The sequence below is a fragment of the Lycium ferocissimum genome, chromosome 12, assembly GCF_029784015.1.
Source record: "Lycium ferocissimum isolate CSIRO_LF1 chromosome 12, AGI_CSIRO_Lferr_CH_V1, whole genome shotgun sequence".
NCBI lineage: Eukaryota > Viridiplantae > Streptophyta > Magnoliopsida > Solanales > Solanaceae > Lycium > Lycium ferocissimum.
In genome coordinates, this window is record NC_081353.1 from 40,508,813 (window position 1) to 40,533,955 (window position 25,143).

The 25,143-nt window shown below is 36.9% G+C and overlaps 2 protein-coding genes across 5 annotated transcripts; both read left to right on the forward strand.

The window, feature by feature from the left end:
* Positions 1 to 638: 638 nt before the first annotated feature.
* Positions 639 to 4,204, forward strand: LOC132039012 (uncharacterized). 3 transcript variants are annotated; one of them, XM_059429542.1, is made up of 3 exons: positions 639 to 817; positions 3,060 to 3,396; positions 3,509 to 4,204. In XM_059429542.1, the coding sequence occupies exons 1-3, from the start codon at positions 737 to 739 to the stop codon at positions 4,006 to 4,008; spliced, it is 918 nt and encodes a 305-aa protein (XP_059285525.1). In that variant the 5' UTR covers positions 639 to 736; the 3' UTR covers positions 4,009 to 4,204. The 3 variants fall into 3 exon arrangements, with proteins under 3 accessions (XP_059285525.1, XP_059285526.1, XP_059285524.1); XM_059429543.1 differs by having other exon boundaries at positions 3,066 to 3,396; XM_059429541.1 differs by lacking the exon at positions 639 to 817 and having other exon boundaries at positions 1,303 to 3,396.
* A 1,201-nt stretch (positions 4,205 to 5,405) lies between these two features.
* LOC132040834 (vacuolar protein sorting-associated protein 35B-like) lies at positions 5,406 to 21,560 on the forward strand. 2 transcript variants are annotated; one of them, XM_059431514.1, is made up of 22 exons: positions 5,406 to 5,512; positions 5,617 to 5,713; positions 7,364 to 7,487; positions 10,277 to 10,462; positions 10,912 to 10,999; positions 11,195 to 11,251; positions 11,348 to 11,437; positions 11,539 to 11,661; positions 14,598 to 14,672; positions 14,758 to 14,817; positions 15,088 to 15,204; positions 15,537 to 15,776; positions 15,864 to 15,929; positions 16,115 to 16,204; positions 18,035 to 18,124; positions 18,801 to 18,890; positions 19,333 to 19,401; positions 20,090 to 20,170; positions 20,274 to 20,381; positions 20,465 to 20,568; positions 20,762 to 20,875; positions 20,957 to 21,560. In XM_059431514.1, the coding sequence occupies exons 1-22, from the start codon at positions 5,414 to 5,416 to the stop codon at positions 21,165 to 21,167; spliced, it is 2,379 nt and encodes a 792-aa protein (XP_059287497.1). In that variant the 5' UTR covers positions 5,406 to 5,413; the 3' UTR covers positions 21,168 to 21,560. The 2 variants fall into 2 exon arrangements, with proteins under 2 accessions (XP_059287497.1, XP_059287498.1); XM_059431515.1 differs by lacking the exons at positions 5,406 to 5,512; positions 7,364 to 7,487 and having other exon boundaries at positions 5,695 to 5,713.
* The last annotated feature ends 3,583 nt before the right edge of the window (positions 21,561 to 25,143 follow it).

Here is a 25,143-nt window from a genome sequence, read left to right on the forward strand (position 1 = left end):
ATTTAGATGTTACCTTAACTTGTCATGTTTTGTTTAAGGGTAGAGTTAAAAAAACTAGGCAATTTATGTCTTGATTTCGCAAGGTGACACTTATTATGAGACAATTTTTTTTTACTAAGGTGACACTTATTATGAGACGGAAGGAATACTTTCTACAAGGCTATACATTGTTTACGGTAAGTGTATAATATTATATAATGTTGTATAAAGTGCGTATAAACACTATTGTAAAAATAAAACTTGGCTACGCGAATGTAAATTAAAAATATGGCTATGTGAATGTAATATTTTATGATGAATTATATATTATTAAAATTATCCCAAAATAAAACTCTATTTTTGAGACCACTCATTCGAAGCCCCTCCCATCTATACAGGGTCAAGAGTCAAAAACACACTTCAAGTATCATTTTTTTTTTAGTTTCCTACCTCAACTATAAAGTGTGAGAGTTTCCAACTTAAAGTATCACCAACTAATTTACAAAATACACCTCAATTATCTATTATTCACTTTTTCTATTTGAACTATCACTAATTAATTTGTGCAAAACAGACTTAAAAAAAAAAAAGATGTGTGTTTTGTGTTATTTTGCGACTATATAAACCCCCGTGGCTCGTCACAAGTTAGAATTACCAATTAACTCTGCCCTAGGATCAAGAACAATTTCCTTTGCTATTCGATCAACAACACATGTTAACCTTAGCCTTGTATTAATTTCGATTTTTTAATTTAAGGATGTCTCGGTGCTTCGAGTACCCACCACCTGGTTATACTCCGAAAACAACCAGCAATTATGCCTTGATCGAATCGATTAAGGTTTGTTCCATAAAATAAAAGAGCACTTAGATTTTACGTGTCTTTTTGCTCTGTTGTTGGCTGTGTTATACCTTCATCATGTTAAATTCAATTAGTGGTTTTCTGTTTTAAAAGAGAAAGAAAAAAAAAAAAAAAACCTACAAAATTAGGGTTGATTTTTGTAGATTTTTATGGGTATTGAGAATTTGGAACTACCTTATAAGGATGATTGTGCCTAGATGTATCTAACTTTGGTTAGAATTTAGGATTGGAGAGGACTTTAGTTAGATGGGAAGAGTTGTTGGAGCTGAGTTGGGTTGAGAATTTGGTGACAAATTTTGGTTTTGGATAAGTGGAAATGTATATTGCTCAGACTCTCCTAAAATGTCGTTGAGTGTGTGTCGGATTCTTCGAAAGTAGTGTATTTTTGGAGGATGTGGCATGGGTGCGGCAAACACTTTTGAAGGGTCCGAGCAACATAGGTGGAAACCTGTTTGAACTATATCTAGCATTTTATAATAACAACATATCCAGTGTAATCCCACAAGTGGGGGTGCAGGAGAGTAAAGTGTACACAAACCTTAACCCTACCTTGGGAGGTAGAGAGGATGTTTCCGATTTGCATTTAATCAGAGGAATGTGGATATTACCTTGACTGATGTTGCAGTTTGATTTTTCTGCTGATGACTTGTAAATACGTAGCATTAAAGGACGGTTTATGTAGATTTTTGGAATTTCCAAATGGTTACTTGGTTAGGATTTACGATTAAGTTTAATTTGAGTCTAATTTTTAACAGGTTTTGAGTAGTAGGTATGATTAGTAGAGTTGTTCAATCTGTAATGAACATAATGAAGGACTATCCATTAAAAATTGGAATGATTAGAATAGTAATGAATTTGATCCGAGAAGAGTGGAATGAATTTAGAGGATTGATATAGCAGATCCTAACTATCTGGAATTTAGCATAGTTGATTGATAGTGAATGAATGAATTGTTGTTTGGGGAATTGAGATTACTAAAGACCTGCCGAAACCAATAAGGAATCTGGGGAAAAGTATGCCTACATTTAAATCCATGCTTTGTTCAAAAATGCTCTTCAATTCAGTACTTTACCTCACTCTCAGGACAACTATTTTCATTTTGTATTAGGAATTTTCTAACGTGTGGATTTAACGTTTATAGTACAGAATGTTTTTTTGGGGTAAGATGATCGGTTGTGGCTTAATGAGAGAGGAGGAGGGAGGTTCGTGCTCTCATTTGTGAAACCAAGTTGAGCTACTTGTATAATGGTGTTTCAACTGGTAAACATTAAACTGGTGTTTCTTTTTAAGAAAAGGTAAATAACTATTGTGTAGACCAAAAACACCAGTTGTATAACTGTAAATTCTTGATGTCACTAAATATTTTGTGTTATCAATAGTCAAAAGTTATATATTGTCAGTAGTCTTCTTTAAGGTTTTTTTGTTTCTTGATAAGGTATAGTACTTTTTTTGTTTGTTTGTTGATAAGGTATAGTACTTTACTAAAAGAACAGTACGAAGAAGAGTTAATTTCAAAAGTCTGCTCTTCTGTTATCGTGAACATGAGTTAGATTCTATTCTAATTTTTTATTCTTAATAGCAGCCCCCCTCGAACCATTCTTAAGACCACCAAGCTCATAGTTTAGCCTTTTTTCAGCTTAAGAGAATATCTGTTACTACCCTTTTGCAAGCAGCTTCAACAACTTTTCTTGGTTTTGTTTGGCACAATTTTCTTGTGCTTCCAGTGGTAGGTCATTTAAGGTGTCAACAGAGATGCTATTATTCATTTTGATGTACTTAGTAGTTTGTCAAGCAAATGCTTTTTTTTAAAACCTCTCGCGCGTGGGTTGGGTATTGGAGCGTTCTCTAGATTGTACTTTTTACTAGAAGTAATCATGCAACTTCTAGCTGAGGTGTAGCTATGCGCGGTTTTGTGAATAACTCTCTTTGGTGATTGATACAGTTAAGTTAGTTACTAAAAAAAATCATGCAACTTCTTCTTATAGTGTTAGGAGCCAGGTTGCGTAAAGTACTGGTTGACGTGCATTGCATGATTAATCATTTAGGTTCATGTTGTTGTGAACATGAAAAATTAACATGTTGGGTGCTAAGCTTGTACCTTTAATAGGAAGAAGTGACTGATACTTAGCATATGTTTGAGGATCCTAGTTGTTCATTATCATGCTGTACTGGTCATATCTCTTGTCCCTACAATCTGAACTTGTTATTCTGGTGCTGTAAGCTCCAGAGGGACAAGGAAAGAGTCAAATCGGAAAGGAAGAAAGAAAAGAAAAGGGAGAAGAAAGAGAGGAAGAGAGAGAAGCAGGAAAAGGCAAAGCAGGAGTCAAGTTGTTCTCGAAACGGGAAGTTGATTAGTGGAGGAGATAATAGGGAGTTGAAAACTAGTTACTTGCAGAAAGATTTAGAGAATGCAACTGAGCGGTTGGAGATAAGCAGTCTCTCTGAGGAACATGGCCAGCCTGTCTGTTCAGAAGATTCAAGCCACTCATCTGACAGCACCGGGAATAACAATAAAAGAAAGAGATCTACCTCACCTTCAAATGGAATACATGGCCATGGTGAGTTATATTCTGTTAAAAATAAGGTAGCATGCTTATGTCCGGTTTTCCAAGTGTGTTTGTTGGTGCTTTTTTCTTGGGCTTGCTTTACATTTCTTTGCTTGACAAATAGGTACCACTGTCCCCATTCGATTGTCCTCACAGAAGCATGGAGAATGTGACATATCTACCAAAGAAGACTGTTCCACAAAATCTGCCAAACATGAGGCAGAAGTTTCTATCAGGGCTTCTGCAGAAAGAGTCTTTCCTTTGTCAAACAATAACATTCAACTGTCTCCTCGCATTTCGGTTTCAAAGCAGTGTACATCGACGTCTAGGGGGACAGAACCTATTGCAAAAGACAAGAAAACAACTGCTTCTTGCTCCAAATTGCATGAGACTGATTTAGAACTAGAGTTCAAGAATTTGATTATTAACTGTGTTCCACCAAGTCTTGATTATGATTTTGACGATCAAGATTGGCTGTTCCAGAGAAAGGATAAGCGCATGAGAGTGAAGGAAAAAGGTGAAGACATCAACATGATGTCTTGTGGCACCTCTGCATTGTTGCCGTGTGCGCAATACCTTGATGATGCTGAATTATATGCATTCCCCTTCACAGTTCCGTTTTGAGTTGCTTGTAGTAAATTTGAGCTAATTCTTATGTCCAGGCACTTTAATAGCTATTCTCTGGAAGTACATGTCAGGAATTTTATTCTTGCCAGTAAGTCATGAAAGCTCTGTGCTGGTTCTGTACTCTCAATGTAGTAACATCTCTCGGAGAACAATTGTTGCAAATGATTGCCAATATTAAGAAACTTTCGAGTTACCTTGAGAAATCTCCGCACAACAAAATTAGCTTACAATAATTATTATGCTACTAGCTCACTTCAAGTCTGTTAGAAGTTATTATTCTTACTTAAGACGATCTATTTAACATAGCTAGATGAAAGCATAGCAAGTATTGGTATGAAATGGATATAGAAGATCTATAATATAGTCAACTCCAATTAGTTTTAACATAACTAGAGGAAAGCATAGCAAGTAATGGTATGAAATGGATGTAGACGATCTATAATTTAGTCAACTCCAACCATTTGAACATTAATATTTATTATTTCAATTTACTGACTATTTCCCAATGATACAGCACCCTATTATTATTATTATAATGTACAAGAGTTAAGCCGCTTTTTCTTTAACTATGATTTTTACAACATTTTAGAATATCGCTAACTTGAATTAGTTGTAATTCTTTAATTTGAATGAGTTATAGGAGTAATTTTCGGGGCAATTTGCACGGTTGCCCTTATTCGGGGGTGGTCTTTAATTTTTGCACCTCAAATTAGTGGTCTTTAATTTTTAGCCAACGCTAAAATTTGATTTCAGGTTCGAAACCCCAAAAATTAAAAAAAAAATTAAAAATATGCAATGTAGAGTTTGGATTCCCCAACCATTTGAACATTAATATTTATTATTTCAATTTCTGACTATTTCCAAATGATACAAATTTTTATTACCTTCAAGAGAACTTTTTCTTTAACTATGATCATTTGCTAACTTGAAACTTTACTTAAGGCGGAGTTTTGCCTTCAACTTTAAGGTAGATGTTTGCGTTTAGGCAATTTTTTTTTACTCAGTTGGAATTTCGCAAAACTCTCTTAAGGCCTAATTTTGCTACGAAACAGATTGAATTGAAATCTCTTTTTTATTTGGGGTTTAATGTTGTTGGAGCGAAGAAGAACAGAGGGCACTGGCGGCACTGGAGCCAGTGAAGGAGAAGACAGTTACAAGTGTTGGGGTTCAAAATATGCAAGTTGGGTCGGTTTTTGGTGGATGGGTCGGGTTTTAATTTGATAAGATTGAATTTGCAAGAAATAAATATTCACGTAGGCGCCACCTAGAATAATAAAAGTGGGAATCAAGAAACTAAAAAATTAAATGAAAAGAGCAAATATATATTATATATAAAAAAATAAAGTACAATGAAGGACAAATATAACCCCTTTTCTGAGAGGATAGGCAAATGTCAAATCAAATGATAATAACAACACAATCAATGGAAGACGAAGAGAAATGGCTAGCAGAAGGCATCGCCGCTATTCAACACAACGCATTCTACATGTCTCGTGCTTTGGTAAATTTCAAAATTCAAAATCAAGTTTCACTTTATTCAATCCAAAACCCTAAACTTTTTAAAATTGACAGTTTAACACCTCTGATTTTTTTTCTTTTCTTCAGGATTCGGATAATCTAAGAGAAGCATTGAAGTATTCTGCTTTATTGCTGTCTGAGCTAAGGACTTCTAAATTATCGCCGCATAAATACTACCAACTCTGTACATTTCTATTCACTTTTTGCTTATGAAAAGTTAATTTGACTTATTTTTTAGCTAAATCACATCAAATTAATTCACTTTTTTACTGATATAATTGATTTATTTGGCAGTTTTTGCTTATGAAATGTCAATTTGACTTATTTTTGAGCTAAATCAGTTATAATTCATTTTTTTTTTTACTGATAGAATTGAATTTTACAAAAATGTTAATTTGAATTTTTTTTTTTTTTTTAGCTGAATCAGATCATATTAATTCGTTTCTTATTGATAAAATTGATTTGTACTCTCTGCATTCTATTTTTTTTTTTTGAGAAGGTAACAGTAAGTTTTTGCTTGTAAAAAAGTTAATTTGACTTATATTCGAGTTAAATTAGATTATATTGATTCATTTTTTTACTGATATTGGTGATTTGTACTCTCTTTATTGTAATTTGTTTGGCAGTTTTGCTTATGGAGAGTCAAATTTACTAATTTTGTAGCTAAATAGGACTACAATTCAGTTTTTAAAAATTAAAGTTTAGATTTTTGAAGCAAAATTATAAAAAGTTTAAATTTAAGTATCCTGAAACTACTCGAGAAGTACTATAGCTTGCATTTTTTACTGATAAAATGAAATTTCAATTTGACTTACGTTTGAGCTAAATCAGATCATATTAATTCTTTTTTTTTTAATTTTTTTTTTTTTTTTACTGGTAAAATTGATTTGTACTCTCTTCATTCTAATTTGTTTGTTAGTTTTTGCTTATGATATGTCAATTTGACTTATATTCGAGCTAAATCACAATCTATTAATTCATTTTTTACTGGTAAAATTGTTTTTTTACTCTCTTCATTCTAATTTGTTTGGCAGTTTTGCTTATGGAGAGTCAATTTTGCTAACTGTCTAGCTAAATTGGACTATTGGAATTGGTATTAGAATTGTGATAAATCGAAATTCTATTTCACTATATTAATCCTTACCTTAGAGAATATTCAATATAATATTGAATAGTTAATAACTAAGATTCCAATTCCAGTAGTTTAGTCAATTGCTATGGATATAAGATTTATGAATGTCAACTAAGTATCGTTAGTAAAATACTCAGAAATACCCTAATGAACTTTATCAAAAAAAAAAAAAAAGTATTGAAAGGAACATAGGAGTTTGTCGCTAGGTATTTGGCCAAATAGGATCGTCCAGTTCCTATAGAATGAAACCAAGAAATAACTTATAACTCCTCACGTGCGAAATTATAGAAGATCCCCTTTAAGATCAAACAATTGAAATTAAATTGCAGATATTTGAAGCCCAATCAGACTAGGTTAATTCATCTTTTTTGAAAAAAAAAAAAAAAATTAAATATTCAGACTCCTGAGACTACTCGGAGAAGTACTACTATAAGTTGCACATTTCACTTATGAAAGTTAATTTGACTAACTTGCAGAGGTAAATTGGGCTAGATTAAATAGAAACACATATTTTGGAACTATAAAAAAAGTTCCTTAAGTTGCAATTCTCCTCGTATAAAAAATGGTGAGAAAATTAAAATGTTGGTTTGTTTATGTAGTTTAAATGTCAGAAAGCAAAAAGTGCCAAACGTCTTGGCACAGAGGAAGAGTCTGTGTTTGTTACGTAATGTTTGTTCTCAGACTTTTTGCTCTTTGTGGTAGATATGCGAGCTTTTGATGAGTTGAGGAAATTGGAGATGTTCTTCAGAGAAGAAGATAGACATGGTTGTTCAGTTATTGACTTATATGAACTTGTTCAACATGCTGGAAATATATTACCTCGATTGTAAGTCGCTGATGAAGTTCATGTGTTAAAATTCTCAGTTGCTAGTTTTTGTTGTGTGCTAATTGGCTACTTATTGTTTACTAGTAGTTTACTAGTATCTTAGAATCAAGCAAATCAGCGAAAATAGTAAACTTGGCTATCCAAATAGGATAACTTCGAATTCGTTCTTCTTTCATGTGTTTTTCTCTTTATTGGTGTTTTTAGTGTTATTGAGAATGTTCAGTTTCCCATAGAGTTGATGGTCTCCGAATATGCATGAGGGTAGTGGTGGACTTAGGATGTGAAGCCAGTTGATACCTGTTATAACATAAGATCTGTCTCTGCTCACCGAGTATAGTAGGAATATTGTGCGCACAGAAGTGGATCCAGGATTTGGAGTTCATGGGTTTCTGCAGCAACCTCAAATTAATATACATGTATAACTGAGTTTACAGTCAAATATTTATAGATATTTAGTGGATTTCTTAACTAGGCTCAGATCAAATTGTTTTTTTTTTTTTGGATAAAAATATTTTAATCTCCTACCAAAACTAAGAGAAAGGAGGCATACTTACTAGAGAAGCCAGAGAATTTTCCCCAGAGGGGTTTGAGGCAACATGCTTAATCACCTTTTGGTTCCCATGAAAGAGTATCTTTCATGCAAGTAGTGAAAACTGAGTCTATTGCATTCATAGATCAGCATGGACTCGAGAGAACTGCTTTCATGAACTGCTAGCAAAACTAACATATGTTGATGCCACGAAACATATAGATATCAGGCGTTTCAGAGTAATTTTAAAAGGTGCTTATCCGCTTACCATATTGATCAAGTTCTAAAACTAAAACATGGGTGCGATATTCAGCTTAACCACATACATGTCCAAGTACAAATAACTGGAGACTGATAGATTAAAACCATACAGATAATTTAGACTTTCTCTCCAACAATTTTCATTCTTCCCCATTTCCTACTAAAGATTTTTTCCTTTTTCGTTCTAGTCTTTTGATTAACCAATCAGTACTTTTCTCTTTGCAATTTGCATTTTATGTGAACTTAGATTACCCAATCTAAGAAGACTGGATGTCTTATGCAGAGATCATGTTCTGATGTAGATTCTCTACTTTTTGGCGTATGTGGAATTTTCCCCCAATATTAGTAAAATTATTTAACTTTTCAAAAAAAAAAAAAGGCCCAATCAACAACGTTTAATTTCATTTTTTCCTTATTACTCAAGAGTATATACACCCATTGGTTTACATGTAAGAAGTTGATTAAAGGAGTATGAAAGAGTAAATAGACACCTGTACCATGGGTGTGGCCTAGTGGTCAATGAAGTGAGTTAGGAACCATGAGGTCTCAGGTTCAAATTCCAGTAGAAGCAAAAACTCTGTCCAGTCCTTGGTGGTCAGAGCTACCGGTACCTTTATTGATGGGAGATAGTTGGTACCTCGTGGAATTAGTGGTAGTACAAGCTCATCCAAACACTACTGTTACAAGAAAAAGGGAGCAGAACACATTTTTGAACTAATAGCAATTCTCAGTGCTTACAAAATGGAACAATGTTCTTTAGCAAAACTTGCAAATAATACTAACAATACAAGAATGCAAGAATTGACAGGCAAAAGTCTAGTTTAAAAGCAAAATCATTTGCTTTTACATAGATACACAAAGAAATAAAAACACAGAATAAAGAAATAAAACCCTAAATCACCTATTAAATAAATTTGACAGAGAAATTTTGTATCCTAACCTTAGATATTGATGAAGAAGTGTTGTTGCAAGTGTCAGTGATTCTAAGAAGGAAAAGCACAGAAGAATGAAATATGAGAGGAGGGAAACGGTGAGCAGCAAAGAAGGAAGAGCCTCAGTTTGATCTGATTAGATAGGGGAGCTGCAGATCGTATCTGATCTGAGAGGGACAGCTGTTTCGCTGATAGGTTTTTCTGTGACTCTTATCTGGAGGAGGACTGGATTGAAAACTCAATATGAAACCATTTACAGTCCTCGTCGTGTCCCATTGATACAGGGCATTTGGAATATGTTATGTAGCTACCCATCTGAAGAATTGAATACAGGGCAGTTGGAATATGTTATGTAGCTACCTATCTGAAGAATTGAATACTCTATATGGAACAATTGCAGTCTTCAACATGTCCAATTGATACATGGAGTGGGTAAACATGTTATCTAGCTACCAAGAACTTTCATAAACACCATTGTTTTAAATTTGAAATTCCATTTGAAGGCAATGCCAACATGACCAAATTTTTAATGAGGTGACTTTGGCTTCAAAGCTCGTAATCCAAATCATTTGGCTGTTCAAATGGTTAGAGCCGAGGTCTGTTGGAGAACTGAAAACTTCATATAATCCTTTTCCATTTACTGTTTTTGTCCCTCCACGTCCTTATCCCTAAAAAAAGAAACCAAAGGTTTATTTCCTCGCCTTGTCCCATTGGTACATGGCTGTGGGTTGATATGTGATGTAGCAACCAAGAATTATCACAAACACCAATGTTTAAATTTTGAAATCAAATACCAAATATCAACATCCCTGTTTTGAGTGAGGTCACACTGGCTTCTTGGTAGACAACAACTATCAGTAAATGTGTCTTCCTTTCTCCCGTTTGGTTGTGAATTGTTCTTGCCACGAGTAAATTTCTGTTTTTGGAGTCGAATGATAGCTGCTCGATTTTGCTTCCTTACGTTGATCTTTGTTTCCTCTGTATTAATGTCTTCTCCCTCTCTTGTAAGCCCTTGCTATTCCTGAAGAATCAGATGTATGATGGAAGTTTGTCATGTAATATTTCAGGTATCTCCTATGTACAGTAGGTTCTGTTTACATCAAATCAAAAGAGGCTCCTGCTAAGGATATTCTCAAGGATCTTGTTGAAATGTGTCGTGGTATTCAGCATCCGACACGCGGGCTCTTCTTGAGGAGTTATCTTGCTCAAATTAGCAGAGATAAATTGCCAGACCTAAGTTCTGAGTATGAAGGGTAAAGCTATTGATTACTCATACTTGGATTACATGATGATTAGGTTGCATATTGCTTGGAACAAACACGCAGAGAGCTACATGCCCACACATTAGTTATATACTCCCTCCGTTTCAATTTATGTGAACCCATTTGACTGGGCACGGAGTTTAAGAAAGTAGAGAAGACTTTTAAACTTGTGGTGTTAAATGAGTCACATATATTTTCTGTGGCTATAAATCATTGCATGAAGGTATATTGTTTTCAAATATAAAAAGAGGTCATTCTTTTTGGCACGGACTAATAAGGAAATGGGTTCACAGTTCACACAAATTGAAACGGAGGGAGTATATTTTTGTGTACCTATTTAAGTTTGCAGGGAGAGCCAATGTATTTTATCCTTCTGTAAAATCCTTGTCTTTTGTTCAATTGAATATCTTTTGAGATGCTTCATACTGTTCTTCATGCAGAGAAGGTGATACTGTCATGGATGCTGTAGATTTTGTGCTGCAGAACTTCACAGAGATGAATAAGCTTTGGGTTAGAATGCAGCCTAATGTACGTTAGGATCTTCTGAACTATTACTTTGTTTTTATTTTGGACATGCATGGCATCTGTGCATTTACATGCACAGGAAGGTAAAATGAGTCATGAAGGCATGTTTTGGCCATGCAGGTGTTATAGTGCTTGTGATACATTCATTTGCTTTGGTGATCCTGAGTTGAGGCATTCTTCGCGCTTTATGGTCTGCAGGGACCTGTCAGGTTGAAAGAGAAACTGGAAAAAGAAAGGAGCGAGCTTCGTGATCTTGTAATATCAATGTGCTCAATCATTTATGTTCTCCTTTCAAGATCCGTATGGCTTGGTTCAGAAATACATTATTCAGCTGTTCCTCTCATATTTTAGGTTGGGAAGAACTTGCACGTGCTTAGTCAGATAGAGGGTGTTGATCTTGAAATATATAAGGATGTGGTTCTGCCCAGAGTATTGGAGCAGGTAAGTTTAACATGATAACACCTTTTCTAGATATGGAATATCGTCCCATTTTCTTGTAGCATTTATCTCATCTCTAAAGATGCAGCAAAATGTTTCTACAGGTTGTCAATTGTAAGGATGAGATTGCCCAATATTATCTGATGGACTGCATAATTCAGGTCTTTCCAGATGAGTACCACTTGCAGACACTTGAAACTTTATTGGGTGCTTGTCCACAACTCCAAGTAAGTAACCAAAAATATACGAGTAACCAACTTCTTTGGCAGGATAAGTTTGTTTGTCCTGTCCTTTGTCTACTCCTCTTCATTGCATCTTCATATCGCTTCTTCTCTCAAAAGTAAACTGTATATCTAAAACATACCTAACTAAAGGAAATTCCAGCACTAACTTTGTGATGCTTATAAATACAGGTATTACCTTTTCCAAAGAAAAAAAGAAATGAAAAAGGAAAAACAGAAAGAGAAAGCCTGTTTTGACTGCCTTTCAGATCCTTTCCTGTTGTGAAAGAAGAATAAGATAATATATCTGGTGAATGCTAGTGGCCTCAAACTTGTTTTTAGTTAATGTTTTTTATACGTTCTTTCACAACATGGCGAGAAAGGAGGCGAAATTGGCAGTGTCGGCGCAAATAAAAACGGCGGCGTTTGAACGCCTTTATGCGGGAACAGAGGACGCAGGCGGGGGATAAGAAGTTATGCGAGCTTGCGAGCCGGAGAGAGAGAAGGCACGCGACTTGGATCAAGTGAAGTGCGTCAAGGACGAGGATGGCAAAGTGTTGGTGGAGGAAGCTCTCGTTAGACGGAGATGGCGGTCGTACTTACATAAACTCTTGAACGAAGAAGGGGACGGAGGCTTTGTGTTGGGAGATTTGGAGTACTGCGAGAGGCATCGCGATGTGTTATTGGGAGTATAAGGGTCGACGAGGTTAAGGGTGCTGTCCGTAGGATGTGCAGGGGAAGAGTGACTGGACCTGACGAGATTCCTGTGGAGTTTTGGAAGAGTGCAGGAAGGGCAGGCTTGGAGTGGCTGACTAGGTTGTTTAATGTCATTTTCAAGACGGCGAAGATGCCGAAGAATGGAGGTGGAGTACGGTGATCCGTGTACAAGAACAAGGGCGACATTCAAAGTGTAATAACTATAGAGGTATGTTGCTAAGCCACACCTGAAAGTGTGGGAAAGGGTGGTAGAGATTAGGGTGAGGAGAGATGTGTCTATTTCGAGAGAACCGGTTCGGATTCATCTTTGGGGCGTTCTACTACGAAGCCATTCATATTGTTAGGAGATTGGTGGCAAGTATAGGGAGCGGAAAAGGGACTTGCGCGTGGTATTCATCGACCAGAGAAAGCGTACGATAAAGTGCGAGAGAGGTTCTGCGGAGATGCGTGGAGGCTAAAGGTGTACCGTGGCATACATTAGAGCGATCAAGGACATATATCATGGAGCCAAGACCAGAGTGAGGACTATAGGAGGAGACTCGGATCACTTCCCAGTTTTGATAGGTTTGCATCAGGGATCAGCCCTTAGCCCATTTCTATTTGCCTTGGTGATGGATGGATTGACGTGACAAATTCAAGGTGAGGTGCCATGGTGTATGTTGTTGTTCGCGGATGACATAGTCTTGATAGACGAGACTCGCAGCGGAGTCAACTCTAAGCCAGAGGATTGGAGACAAACGTTAGAGTCTAAAGGTTTCAAGTTGAGTAGGACCAAAACAGAGTACTTGGAGTGCAGGTTCAGTGGTGTACCTCAGGAGGCTGACGTGGAAGTGAAGCTTGGTACCCAGATCATTCAAAAGAAAGGAAGTTTCAAGTATCTTGGGTTTATTTTACAAGAAAATGGGGATATTGACGATGATGTCACACATCGTATTGGTGCGAATGGTTGAAATGGAGGCTCGCTTCCGGATCTTTTGTGTGACAGAAAGTGCCACCAAAACTTAAGGGCAAGTTCTACAAAGTGGTGGTTAGACCGACTCGTTGTACGGGGCGAGTGTTGGCCGAAGAACTCTCACGTGCGGAAGATGAAAGTCGCGGAAATGAGAATCTTTGCGGTGGATGTGTGGGCACACTAGAGAGATAGGATCAGGAATGAGGACATCAGGGATAAGGTGGGAGTGGCATCGGTGGAGGACAAGATGCGGGAAGCGAGGTTGAGATGGTTTGGGCATGTGAAGAGGAGAGCATAGATGCCCCAGTGCGGAGGTGTGAGAGGTTGGCTTTGGACGGTTTTAGGAGAGGTAGAGGAAGGCCAAAGAAATATTGGGGAGAGGTGATTAGGCAGGACTTGGCGCTGTTTCAGATTACCGAGGACATAACCTTAGATAGGAGGTTGTGGAGGGCTCAGATTAGGGTAGAAGGCTAGTAGGTAGTCTCGCTTTTCTGTTGCACTAGTAGGTGTAGCTTTGCTCTACTTTTTATTGCCCTATGTTTTCTGCTTTTATGTGTTGGGTCTTGTCTCTCCATGCTGTTTTATCATGACTTCTGTGCCCTTATTTTTTCTCATTTTCGCATTGCTTTGATTTGCCTGTCGGTATTTGACTTTTCTCCCCTTGTTTTCTTTTGAGCCGAGGGTCTTTCGGAAACAGCCTCCCTACCAAGGTGGGGGTAAGGTCTGCGTACATTTAACCCTCCCCAGACCCCACACTATGGGATTCAACTGGGTATGTTGTTGTTTTTTATACGTTCTTATTTGTCTTGAGAGAGAGAGAGAGAGAGAGAGAGAGAGAGGGGGGGGGGTGTGGAGTAGGTTTTTTGCTTTTTCTCCCTGCTCTACCTTTAGTGTGATAAGTTCCTCATTTACTATATTAACTAGAAAAACGGTCTTGTGTTGCCATGTTGCTGCAGCTTTCGGCTTAATTTTTTCTTCTTGGATGAGAATGTGTGGATATACTTTTCATGTTTCTGTGATCTATAAAGTTTGGAGTGTTCTTAAGTATGGAGCTTAAACTTGTAGTTTTTACAATTTGTTCAAATCTTAGGGTGGTTGATATTGTAGAAACTAGAAACATGTGGATGCTTATATGTTATCAGTCCCTTGCTCAACATGTTATCCCATCTCCCAGACAAGAAAAGAACAAACAATCCACAACAGATGCATTATGTTACTTTGTTAATTTCCATGAGAAAATTGAAATATACTTCTTTCTTTATTTCTTATTTAGCCTGCTGTTGAAGTTAAGACTGTGTTGTCACGATTGATGGAGAGATTGTCGAACTATGCTGATTCAAGTCCCGAAGTAAGTGCCTAACTGTTTAACGGTTTCTGCCTTGAGATTTTCTTGAGTTCTTCTCCTATTTAGGTGTATTGTTTTGATTATTTAGGTGTTACCTGACTTCCTTCAAGTTGAAGCATTTGCCAAGTTAAGCAGTGCCATTGGGAAGGTAAATCCTGATGTTTTACTGTCTGATTCCAGAACAAAATTGAGTAGTCTTCCTACGTAGAGTTTCTAGGGAAAGTAGTAATTCAGTGCAAGTGCAGCCTGTAGCCTGCATGTAATGGGTGATTACATTGTACATATATTTGGATTATCTAATTTTGTAACTTGTAGTTGGACTTTTATTTATGAATAAACTTCAGTTTTTAGCAGGATGTATGATTTAGAGCACCTGACATTAGCCTTTCAAATTGTCAATGGGTTCCTTGATATGCAGGTCATTGAAGCACAAGTTGGTATGCCAGTTGTTGGAGCCATTTCTTTGTATGTATCTCTACTGACCTTCACTCTCCATGTTCATCCTGATCGACTAGACTACGTGGATCAAATATTGGTATGTTCTTGTCAATTTGGTATCCAAAGTGAGGTTGTAACATAGAAACTGCTGTCTTTATTCTCTAAATTCTATGCAGCCAGTTGATGAGTAAAATGTGGTCACCATTTTTTGTGAGAGGAGGATAGTTGTCTCTTTGATCAATTTCTGTGTGGCATGGATTCTAGGATAGTTGTTTCTTTGATCGATTTCGCTATGGGCATGGATTCTTAGTGGTTGGTAGGAGTGTTGAACAGGCTAAGTTAAGAAATCCCAACAGAGTAGTTAGCTAAAGGGGGGAGATCTATGGGATGACATTCCTCTGCTTGATTTACTTTGCTGATTGTTGGTAGGGAGCATGTGTCAAGAAACTTTCTGGTAAAGCAAAGCTTGAGGATAGTAAAGCGACAAAACAAGTTGTTGCTCTCCTGAGTGCACCCTTGGAGAAATACACTGACATTGTGACAGTTCTAACTCTTTCAAATTATCCACGTGTCATGGATCACCTTGATGTTGGAACAAATATAATCATGGCAAAGATAATCATTGAGAGCATCATGAAGAATGACACCTGTGTATCAACTGCTGACAAGGTATAACCCGTGAGCTGTGATTGATCACTAGTTCGACTGTTCGAATAATTTGGTTCTCTTTTTAATTGATTTACATCTTTTATCCAGGTGGAGGTTTTGTTTGAATTGATAAAAGGGCTTATCAAGGACTTGGATGGAACTGCTACGGATGAGGTGCACAGATAAATCATCAATTTTGATTACTTCAAATTCCTGAATCTGTTATGTTTTGTTCTGACTCTATTGATGACTTCCTTTTTATTTGACTTTTACTCAGTACTCATATATGTGTGTTTTTTGGGATAGTTTCTACCAGTGAAATGACTTCTTTTCCTTTTTGTTGTGGTTTTGGCCAAAAGCTCGATGAGGAGGATTTCAAGGAGGAACAGAATTCTGTGGCTCGCCTTATACACATGCTGTATAATGATGAACCTGATGAAATGTTAAAGGTAATTAATTTATTGGACAAGTCTTTGTATAGAAAATTATTATGGATCACTTTTTAGGTATTTGCACTAGCAGACCTTAAGATTGGTGCTTCATTTTTTTTTTTTTTTGGGAGTAAACACTAAGATTAGTGCTATTTAAAAAATAATCCAATAAACCGAGTTATTTGCTTGTGGTCTACTGTTTGAATCTTGCCTTTATCGCCGCCTGAGTTCAGAGAACACTAATAAAACTGTATGTAGTTTGATTTCGATAAAGAAACTGAAAAGTCAGTGTCGAAAGAAGAGTGTGTTCCGCTATATGCCAATTGATGTTATTCATTTGTCTACAAAATATTCATTTACACTAGATGGATGGACAAGTACTGAAGGTTGATGGAAGCTTGAGTTGAGAGGAATTGTTAAAAGGGCTATTCGTTTGATAGAGTTGAAAGGATGGGATGCTTACCTAAATGGTAATAAAATTGGTGTGATTAAGAGAGTTCCAATTTAATGATTTGCATACAAATTTGTGTGTGCCCTTCGCTTAGCTTCCTCTTGTGTAGACAAACAACTTAACTATTTTCTGATGCCTTTTCTCTGTGTGGTTTTATGAAACATGTGACAATGCTGAAACTAAAGCACCTAAATGTAGGAGATCGTACTACATTGTTGACATTCTATACCTCTGCAGCTTCGATTGGAACTTTTTGTTTCTAGGATGATAACATGATTTATCCTCTCTTCGTTGTATTATTACCTAATTTTTGTGAGGATCTTTGGGATCACTCCCACTAATGCTGAAATTTATAGAGAAAAGTGATTTTTAGATCACAGACCACAATAATCATTCATGGAGGCAATTAACCGGAAAAGAAGCCCATTTCATTAAGATGGCATGCGTCGCTCTGCCGGTTATGAGAAAACTGTATTACATATTAGATACCACATGATTGTAGGCTCACTAAGTTGTTCTTTTTTTTTTTTTTTTTTTTTTCCAAGTAAATATTTGGGGTGGAATCAGGAAAAAAAAAAAAAAAAAATTTCTACTTACCGTTTTCTCAAAGAAAGTATCTATCTTCCTGGAATATATAGCAACACACAGTTTTCACATTTCTTTTCTTCTTTTAATATTCTAAATCAGACTAGCACCCAAGGGTGTTGCCTAGTGGTCAATGAAGCGGGTTGAGCACCATGAGGTCTCAGGTTCAATTCCCTTCAGAGACAAAACACTAGGTGATTTCTTCCCATCTGTTCTAGCCTTGGTGGAAAGAGTTACCTGGTATTTGTTGTTGGTGGGAGGTGGCAGGTATCCCGTGGAATTAGTCGAGGTGCGCGCAAGCTGGCCCGGACACCACGGTTATAAAAAAAAGAAAAATCCAAATCAGACTTGCATTACTATGATACTGGACTAGTGTTGTTTGATAAGGGGATGCTATCATGGTATATGGTTTAAGTTCGGAAGCGATATTCCAATGGAAATTATTGGTGCTGTGGGTTACTTAGATTCATTCCAGCATGATTAGATAGAATACTCTACATAGTAGATCAAGACTGACAAATAGTTTGGAAATCATGGATTTGCTAGAGATTCAAAAGTAGAATTTCTTGGTTCATACTTAGCACTATTGATTGTGCCTCTGCTCAGCGCTTTAGTTTAGATAACAGATAACAGTCAGGTTCATCATACTAATACTATGTGGTTATCAATTCTTATAGTGATTTTCTCATATAGTAACCGAACACCAATAATGTTTAACAAATTGATTTAATAAAAAAGTACTGACTAAATCAGTCGAAATACCCCAAATTCAAGCTCATACTATTCTTAACTCTTTTTTGTTGCAAATTCAGATAATATGCACTGTTAGGAAGCATATAATGGCTGGAGGTCCAAAGCGCCTAACATTTACAGTTCCTCCTCTAGTCTTTTCTGCACTACAGGTGTGTTGTTTTCAGCACTTATGCTTCCCCCCCTCTCTTTTCTCTCTCTCTCTCTCTCCTCCTCCTCCTCTCCCTTTTCCTTTTGTTTGTGATTATGCTGATGTCTTTACTTGTATGCATTTAGTAGAATCCCATGACCTTCTGTCATTAACCCTATAAGAAAAAAAGTGTCATTGCATGTCATCCCATCAACAAGATGTTTGTGCATAGTTATGCAAATAAAGTTAATAAATAGATGATTTTCTTATCAAAATCGATGATATTTAGCATCCATAGACCAGTTTCTCCTGCTGCTGAAGATGACTCTTCTCTCTCTCATTCTGTCATCCGGCGTACTTGCAAAAAATTCTCTACATATTGGAATTAGATTCAGACATTCAAGCTGTAAGAACTGTTATAGACTCTGCCAAGTGATGTATGACCAAAGCAGGATACTGATCATTTGCCCGTTCCCCTCCAGTCCGCGAGTTTCTGAATTTCTTTTATTCTATTTATTTCTTATGAGTGATAATGGCTTTTGCTTCAAACCTTCTACCTGTAATGAAATTTGGAGATGTCACATATAGTTGAATGTTTCAAATGCTTGCATATAGTTTGTACCGTGCTATTTCTTCTTTCGACCTCTCCTGAAATTTCAGGATCATAATTCTGAAATACTTTCTCAATCAAATGGAAGTTGGTTAGGAGACTGCAAGGTCAGGATGGAAATATGGCGGGAGAAGAGGTTCCAGCTACACCAAAGAAAATTTTTCAGTTATTGAATGAGGTAATATCAGCTTTTGGATATGGCGTCTTGTAATTGTCATTATAATCAGTATGTGAGATTCTTTTTGTATCCTTTGATTTTGATTCGTTGTTGATTTTATTTCTCACCATGGTTATGACTTATGAGATGTGACACAAAATGTCCCCTCCTGGATGATCTCTGTATTGGTGATGCAGTACACTAGAGTGCTTTTTTCTTTTATTTTTGTCTTCTGAGAAGATATTATAAGTCATGACTGCAGACTTGTAGTGTCGTCTTCACTCCACTCCATATTGGTGATCTTCAAGTTTAAACTTTGTTGATCTTTTGAGCACACTGATTTGTGGTGTGTTCAGTTTTATTCATGGTAGTTACCTCCATTTGATTCCTGTCATTTTTCTATTAACTATCAGATAACCCCTTGTGTGCTGCACTTTGCTGATTGAGCTTATTTTGTATGCAGACTATCGAGGCTCTTTCATCAGTTCCATCGTCAGAATTGGCATTGCGGTTGTACTTACTGTGTGCAGAGGTGAACAATTGATTTTTTTTAATTTTTTTTTGCTCCGGCGATGATGTGTATGATCCTATTTTTTGAAATTTCTGCATGATGCTATTTAGGAAACCCTTTAAGAAGCCAAAAGTAAACTACTTCCCAAAAGTACAGATAAATTTATTTTCCATCTTTTAACTGTTAAATGTCTGGTATAACTACTTTAATTGGAAATAAACATTAAAAGCATAAGCTTTTACAAGCTCTCTGCCTCATATTCTGAAAAGATGGCCAGGTTAGCGCTCCGAATCCTCCATTGTAAGAGAAAATATGTGAATAGAGATTAAAACAAACCAAGCCATCAAACAGATACCAAATTAGACTAATACTTCACCCAACAGAAGTTGAAGGGTTTGTGAACATCTAAAATACGAACCTTTCTATTTGCCATAAGTGACTAAGTTCAGACTATAAAATGAACTGTTCCAGATTTAGCAGGAGAGTTACCTAGTGGAATCTTTCAAATGCCCTAGGAAATTGTCTTTCTATGCAATAAGATGTGCACTAAGATATGCCTTTCAGTAGTGCCTGTGATCTATGCATTATGAGCACATCCTTTTTATTTGTTTCACGTGAAAGTCTCTTCACTATCACTAGGCGAGCAACAGAAATTTACTCGATCCGTATAGTATTTTATCTATCTCTGAAATTTGCTTTTGTTCCTCAGGCTGCCAATGATTGTGAACTTGAACCGATTGCTTATGAGTTTTTTACACAAGCTTTTGTGCTATATGAAGAAGAAGTTGCGGTAATTGCTCATATATAAACAATGTGTTTGATACTGTATGCTTCTTCCATTGGCCTTTTCATCTGTTCGAAGTTCTACTTAAACTTCTTCTACTTGGTATTAGGATTCTAAAGCGCAAGTGACTGCCATACACTTGATAATTGGAACTCTTCAGAAGATGACCGTGTTTGGTGTTGAGAACAGGGATACCTTAACTCATAAGGCCACAGGGGTAGTTTCTACCTCTAATCTCTTCTGATCTGTCCATCTTTTTTGTTTGTCTTCTAACAATGGGAATACCTTTTTAATGTATAGTATTCAGCAAAACTCCTAAAGAAACCTGATCAATGTAGAGCAGTTTATGCTTGTTCACATCTATTTTGGGTGGACGATCAAGATGGAATTAAAGATGGAGAAAGGTTGGCAAGAGTGTTCCTCAAATTTCTCATTTTCAATTTAATTATTTGCATATTCAATTTATGCTCTTCTAAGAAGGCTTGAACTTGTCTTTTTGTCCATTCAGGCGTTAAAGTCTTGCATTTTGCTTTTTATGTATTTCTCCTTTACTTTGTTACCTGAAATATATGAGTTGCTGCCCTTGGGTTATCACAGGGTCTTGCTTTGCCTAAAGCGTTCTTTGCGGATTGCTAATGCAGCACAGCAACAGGCAAATGTTACAAGGGGTAGCAGTGGACCTGTCACACTCTTTGTTGAAATACTTAACAAGTTAGTAATCAGAACATTAATTTTAGTAAGTGAATTTTGGGTTCTAGTTTTACATTATAATGAATCCACTTCTGGCCTTAGGTACCTTTACTTTTTTGAGAAGGGGAACCCTCAAATAACACCAGCTGCAATTCAGAGCCTTATAGAGTTGATCAAAACTGAGATGCAGAGCGATGCCACGACCCCAGATTCAGCTTCAGATGCTTTCTTCTCCAGCACATTGCGTTACGTTCAATTTCAGAAACAAAAAGGAGGGCTAATGGGGGAGAAATACGGTCCAATTAAGGTGTGATACTTTCATGTTTCTTGTAGTATGTCATATTTGATGTGCTAGATACATTGTGTCTAAGCTCTGAAAGTGAAGTATTTACTGGATCTGAACTGCCAAATGAGTCTTCTGCAGTGCCGCTGCCCACCAATTATCCTATCAGCAATAAATACAACAATTTCCTACAATCTTACTACTAGGTGATTCAATGTAAAATTCTCCTTTCACAGTATAAGCTATTCTTTAGAAGTTGGTGCATGGAAGGAGATTTGTGTCCTGTTTCACTTGAATTCTTATTGCTGAATTGCCAGTCGGCTGGGAGTGTATATTAGGATTTCCTCTTGATTTAAACTTACTTGTACAAAGCTGTGTCTCTTAAATGAATAAAAAGAAATGTGTATTTACTGGTTTTCAAAATGGATGATCATATGATTAGGTCATTAACTTTTTTAGGCAATGGGCAAGCTTGTGACATCAAGGTTTTGCTATTTGTAGTAAAGTGGACTGAAGTATAATCTATGGAAGGCCCTTCGTTTCTCTCCCCCAGTCCCTACTTTGTTTAATCATTAGAAGATATTTTTGAGCTGAAACTGATGTCTACATGGGACTGAGTTAACCATAAATTTTCCTACAAATATCGTTACATCATTGTTTTGTGTATATATCTGATTGATCTAGTTTATCTCAAATATCTTCTCACCCGTAAGAACTGAAGAAAAAATCATACTGAAAGGAGTAAGTGGCTGTCCGGTGACTGGTTATTGAGTTCCGGTGCATAGGGAGTTAGCTAATACGGCCGTCACAAAGAAAAAAAGGAATAAAGCCAACAATTTAGCGAAGGAATCCGTTACATATGATGCAAAAGGGCTTTTCTTCTATTCTTGATCAAAGATTTCTTAAGCTCTATACAAAATATGAATTGGAGTTTGAAGAAGGGGAGGGAGGAGCCCTTGGTAAAACTGTTGATTAACCTATAAGGTGCGTACTTCAGGGATATCCGAGCCCGGCACTTTTGTAATCCAAAAAATTTTTTTGGAACCAAATTAACCCATTAAAAAAAAAAAAAAAAAGCGGGGCCACGCATTGATTACTGCAGATGAAAGGGCCAAAGTGTACATTTACACTTTGGTCCTTTCACGCGTAAGTAATCGTGCGTGAAAAAAAACCCCTACCAAAATTCCCCGACCCCAACACATGCATGCTCTTCTCTTTCATTTCCTCCATCTTCACCCTTTCAACACACTTTTGCACTTTCAAAAACATGTCTTCAAAGTTTTGAAACTTCAATGTTTGCTATATAACCCGATATTTGTGAATGCAGTTATTACTGTAAACTAAAAACATCAAAGACCCAAGATAATTCAGGTCGCCGTTTTTGGCGTTGTAAAGTGCCCGAAGTAAGTGTTTTTACATTTTTTTAGTGTTTTTTTTCTTCACGTTATCCATACGTTTTACTTTAAAAAATTGATTTTCTTGTAAAGTTTATAGGATATGGGCGGTTGCAAACACTTTCGGTGGGAAGATAACATTCACGTGGATAAAACGGTGGCGACGAAGTTTAAAAATCCATGTTTTGATAGAGATACCGCGACTTCACGTATCTCTAGAGATACCGCTAAGTTGGACTCACAATTTAAGCTTGTGGAAGTTGAAGAAAAAATTGAACGTTTGGAGGTCTTGCTCACCGATTCCGAAAAAAAATGAATTTTCTTTGAAGGCTAAACTTAGAGAGCTCAACACGAGAAAATAGCTTTCAAAGAAAAACTTAAATTGTGGAAGATTATTTGTGCTATCTTGTTGTTGATCATTATTTATATGTATTTTGTTTATTAAATTTAATATTTCTATGGATTATGTTTTTTACTAGTTGTACCTTTTCCCCTATAATGTAATCCGCACCCTTTATGTACTAATTTATTTGTGTTTCTTTATGAAATTGTCAATTAATAATAGACTTTAACAATAAACTTTAAAGAATTAAAAACATGCCAAACTAATTTAAATTTATGACTTCATCATAAAATAAAAATACAAATTAACAACCTTAGTCCGAAACTTAAATAACCCATAATCTAAGACAGTGAGCCTAAATAGACTCTAATCGTCATCAGAATAGAAGTCCTCAATATCGTCCTCAGAACGATATTGGCGGTCTCTTCACACACATTTTTTTTTCCAGGAGATGTTAGTTCTCTACCGGTTGATGATGCTTGTTCTTCGGCCAACTTTAGCATGTAAAATCTACAACGTCTTGCCAGCATTCTGTTGTTTTCTTTTCTAAAACTTTGTACGGCAAGCTCGCAAGTTGCTGGACCTACTCGAGGCATGGTTATTGAGTACCTTGTTGGAATTGGAGCGTTGAGATTTTTCAAGTCACGAACAAGACGTTCTGATTCGGCAATCCGATGTGATCATTCTAGGCGTAAATCGCAATAATATTTTCGCGGATCTGAATATTTCACACTGCAGAAATCATCATTACGCTCTATAAAAAGGTGCGGATTTAGCTCGTCTAGTTTGAAATCACTGGTATCACTCAAAAAACTGCTATGATTTTGTCACACCCCAATCTTCCTCAGGGCGTGACAGGCACCCGACTCTCATCAGAGTCGAGCGAACCCTTAAACGTGAACTCAAATTTTTTTTTTAAAACAAGAATTAAAAATTGTAAATGAAATACCAAAATCAACACGTGGCTCAAGGCACCTCAGAACATGTTACATATATACATACGACAAAGAACAAGGCGAGCAAAGGCCTCGCCATTTCGTACAACAAAATAATGGCCGACAAGGCCAAACAAGAATCCCACAACTCCCACGCTCGTTCATGACTTCTACGTAGTATGATTTTGTACAATATATGAAACTATACCAAACGAACGGCCTCTCCGGAGCAAATGGAGGTCCCTCGACTCTCTGTGCTAACTCCTAAGAAGCCACTGTCCCTTGTCGCGTCCCCGAACCTCGCGGGCATGAAACGCGACCCATGTTCGAAGAAAGGGGTCGCACGGGAATATGTACCGAATATAAAGCATCAAAATATGAATCGAAAAGTACTTACAGTTAAGTTTAGATACCGTGTGATGAATTCAATGTTTAAATAAAATAGTCCTTCGGACGGCCGCTTCCGCCTAATAATATACAATAATAGTAATAACAATAGTAATAACAATGATAATAATGCTAATCCCCGCCCGCGTGTGCGGTTCGACATACGTCTATCCCGGCCCCGGACATACGGTCTCCCGAATAAATGATGGCCCCTTCGGGTACGCCGGTCCGAACATACGTCTATCCCCGCCCCCGGATACGCCGACCCCGACATAATGATCCTAGCTCTTCGGCATGTCACTCGTGGCATACGGCTACCCCCCGGGCCCTTCGGCATGCCACTCCTTTCGTGACATAATATAATCCTAGCCCCGCCGGGCAGTAATAATAATAGAATAATAATAATAATAAAATCTCACACCCCCGCCGGGGTGGTTTTGGGGAAATCAATAATAAGATATCGCACTTCCACTCGTGAGTGGTTTTGAAAAGTTTTATAAAATATCACGCTCCTTCGAAGTGGTTTTGAAAAGTTTATAAAATATCGCTTAATAGTTAGGGCAATAGCCAAAAGTTTTCCTTCAATTGTGGTACAAAAATAAGACAAATAAAACAAAGTAGGGCGGAGATCCGGAATAAGCGGGTCCCCCGGGTCAACGGAGATGGCGTACTCGAATTACATATACTAAGCTTAATGGAATCATTTAGGGAAGTTCCAAGGCAATTTGATTACATTCCTGCAAGTTACGGACGTTTGGGCATTTTTCCAACAAGATATAAGGATTCTAGTTCAATCGCACTGAATGAATAGTGCTCCATTTCAGAATCGGATTTCGATGAACAGAATAACCCCCGAGGCTCAAATTCAATCCTAGTACACCTAGGACATGCCAAAGGAAGGAGAGGGATAGCTTCACATACCTTACGGGTGTCTTATGCTCGCTTGA

What these genes read in the sequence shown, in the direction of transcription:
- LOC132039012 (XM_059429541.1), top strand. Translation starts at nt 2,970, where the DNA reads ATGTTTGAGGATCCTAGTTGTTCATTATCATGCTGTACTGGTCATATC. An exon ending in AAATGGAATACATGGCCATG is followed by an intron (nt 3,397 to 3,508) that starts GTGAGTTATATT and finishes CTTGACAAATAG; the next exon opens with GTACCACTGTCCCCATTCGA.
- LOC132040834 (XM_059431514.1), top strand. Translation starts at nt 5,414, where the DNA reads ATGATAATAACAACACAATCAATGGAAGACGAAGAGAAATGGCTAGCA. An exon ending in TAACTCATAAGGCCACAGGG is followed by an intron (nt 20,382 to 20,464) that starts GTAGTTTCTACC and finishes TTTAATGTATAG; the next exon opens with TATTCAGCAAAACTCCTAAA. An exon ending in TTTGTTGAAATACTTAACAA is followed by an intron (nt 20,876 to 20,956) that starts GTTAGTAATCAG and finishes TTCTGGCCTTAG; the next exon opens with GTACCTTTACTTTTTTGAGA.